Consider the following 2171-nt stretch of genomic DNA (forward strand, 5'->3'; position numbering starts at 1 on the left):
ATATATATATATATATATATATATATATATATATATATATATATATATATATATACATTTTATATGTGTTTGTGTGAACTAAAGAATTTTACGCTTCCCTCATCAAATAAGCTTGAAATCCCCTTTTCCTTTCATTCTTAATTCTTTAAAATCAATTTCTTTTGTGCTATTATATTCTGTGACTGAAATATCAAAAATTTCCAGCTGACTTTTCAGTTCCTTTCACGATGGAGACATTATTTATTGACTCACTTTTCAAGTCGTCTCCATTTGCATGGTTTCTGCTGAAGCCGTCGAAGTCTTCAGAAGGAGCCTTCAGTCGCTCCAAGTCCTTCCGAAAGAAGGCTCCGCCAGGAATCTGAAAAAAGACGCATCGAAGCCGAAATGAGGTTCTGCGGAATCCCTGGAGCTCCAGTGGCATTTTCCAATTCTGAAGTTTTTGATCGGGTGGAAAGAAAAAAGGCAACCATGTTTGCTCTTATTGGGTAAATTTAACTTTGTGAAAAACGCAATGGCTCTGATCCCTACCGGATCAGTGGTACAACCTATTATAAATGGAATCCGAATCCTCGGATTTTTTATTGGTAATAACGCAGCAGCTCTTGTTCTGGGAGGACTTTCTTGGCCGCGCACATCAGTGCATTGGAGGCCAGAAGGCTCTCCAGATTGCTCAACATGCTGCTACAACTGCCCGGATGGACGCCGAAGACGACCTTTTCTACGCCACCGAGATGATCTCTCTCCTGAAGGAAGACTGGATGGATGCTCGGGGGGAGAACATTTTCCTCCTGGATGAGATTGAAGACTTGAACTTGAACGAAGCAGCTCTGATCACGACAAATCAAGATTTGCTGGACCAGTTGATGGAAGAGAAGCATAACGCTGAAGGGCTTCGTAAAGAACGCGACTCTGCTGAAGAGGTGAATGAACATCTGAGGCAGCAAATAGAAGAGTTGCAGAGGGCATTGATGCTGAAGGAAAAGGAAGCAGAAAATCTGCATGAGGAACTCGCATGCAGAGAGAAAGAATGTGAGCAGAACCAGGAAAAAGTAGAAGAACTGCAGAAACAAGCAGAAGACAACGATTTCTACTGTGGCTACCTTGAGGAAAAAGTAAAGGCCCACGAAGCAGAGAGAAAGAGACTGAACCAGGTGACCACAGAACTCGAGGAGAGACTGCGAGTCTCACAGCGAGAGCCAGCGTCTGTTCTCGCTAGAAATCTGGATCAAGTGAAAAATCACGGTCGTGAGACGCAGGAGACTCAAGGTTTGCAGAAGGAGGCCCATATCATGGAAGCCAGAGTTCAGTCGCTTCCGAAGAAGAACAAAGATGAAAAGCCTAATAATGATGCCTTGGCTGAAGAGAACAAAGCAAAAGGAAACACGTTCTACAAGCTTGGACGCCTGGAAGAAGCTTGTGAATGTTTCCTCAGATTACTGAATGTGGCCGACGACCAAGCGGACTACAGGCTGAGACTGGGATTGTGTCTCTTGTTGCTTGGCAGACACAGCGAAGCTATGGTCCAGCTTGAAGGATTAGATGGTCGAAAAGATTTGGTTGCAGCCGCCAAAGCCCTCCAAAGAATGCAATGTCACGGCTGCCCCTACTACATCCTGGGAATTGCCGAAACGGCTAATTTGAAGGACATAGAGTGGGCCTACAGGAAGCGGTCGCTCAAGTTCAACCCTGATAGGTGCCAAGGGTCTGAAGAAGAGCAACAACGCAGGAAGGAAATCATGCAGAAGGTCAATTATGCCAACGGTCTCCTGCATGATGCTGAGGAAAGACGAGAATACGACGCTGTCAGGGAGTTCATCAAGGAACAGGCAGCTAGAGTGTTTGAAGATCCTCAGGAGGCCATGAAAGTAAAGAGGAAGAGACCTGGAAGGAGAGCGAAAAGGATGAACACTAAAGGATACTAGGAGGGAAACAGCCCCTGATTAACCAACATGACTTGTCACCAGTGGTGATGTTGCATCGTGTTCCAGAGGAGCTGTGATCTTCTCGGCCCATTCGATGGCTTGACTGCAGGATGGGTGTTCACTGCTGCTCCCCCCAGCAGCAACCAGTGACGGGAGGTCCCCCCACCTCCCACACACCCATCCTGCAATCAACCCCATCGACTGGGCCAAGAAGATCGCAATGCCTCTGGAACATGATGCAGCATCATC

At 46.2% G+C, this 2171-nt stretch overlaps 1 protein-coding gene across 1 annotated transcript; it reads left to right on the forward strand.

Annotated features, from left to right (window-relative positions):
* Window positions 1–554: 554 nt before the first annotated feature.
* Window positions 555–1922, forward strand: LOC135225311 (uncharacterized). Its single transcript, XM_064264642.1, has one exon. The coding sequence runs from the start codon at window positions 555–557 to the stop codon at window positions 1920–1922; it is 1368 nt and encodes a 455-aa protein (XP_064120712.1).
* Window positions 1923–2171: the final 249 nt, after the last annotated feature.

Source organism: Macrobrachium nipponense, chromosome 13, assembly GCF_015104395.2.
Source record: "Macrobrachium nipponense isolate FS-2020 chromosome 13, ASM1510439v2, whole genome shotgun sequence".
Lineage (NCBI taxonomy): Eukaryota > Metazoa > Arthropoda > Malacostraca > Decapoda > Palaemonidae > Macrobrachium > Macrobrachium nipponense.

Bases quoted from the DNA above. Each gene is read 5' to 3' on its own strand.
- LOC135225311 (XM_064264642.1), top strand. From the start codon at position 555: ATGGAATCCGAATCCTCGGATTTTTTATTGGTAATAACGCAGCAGCTC.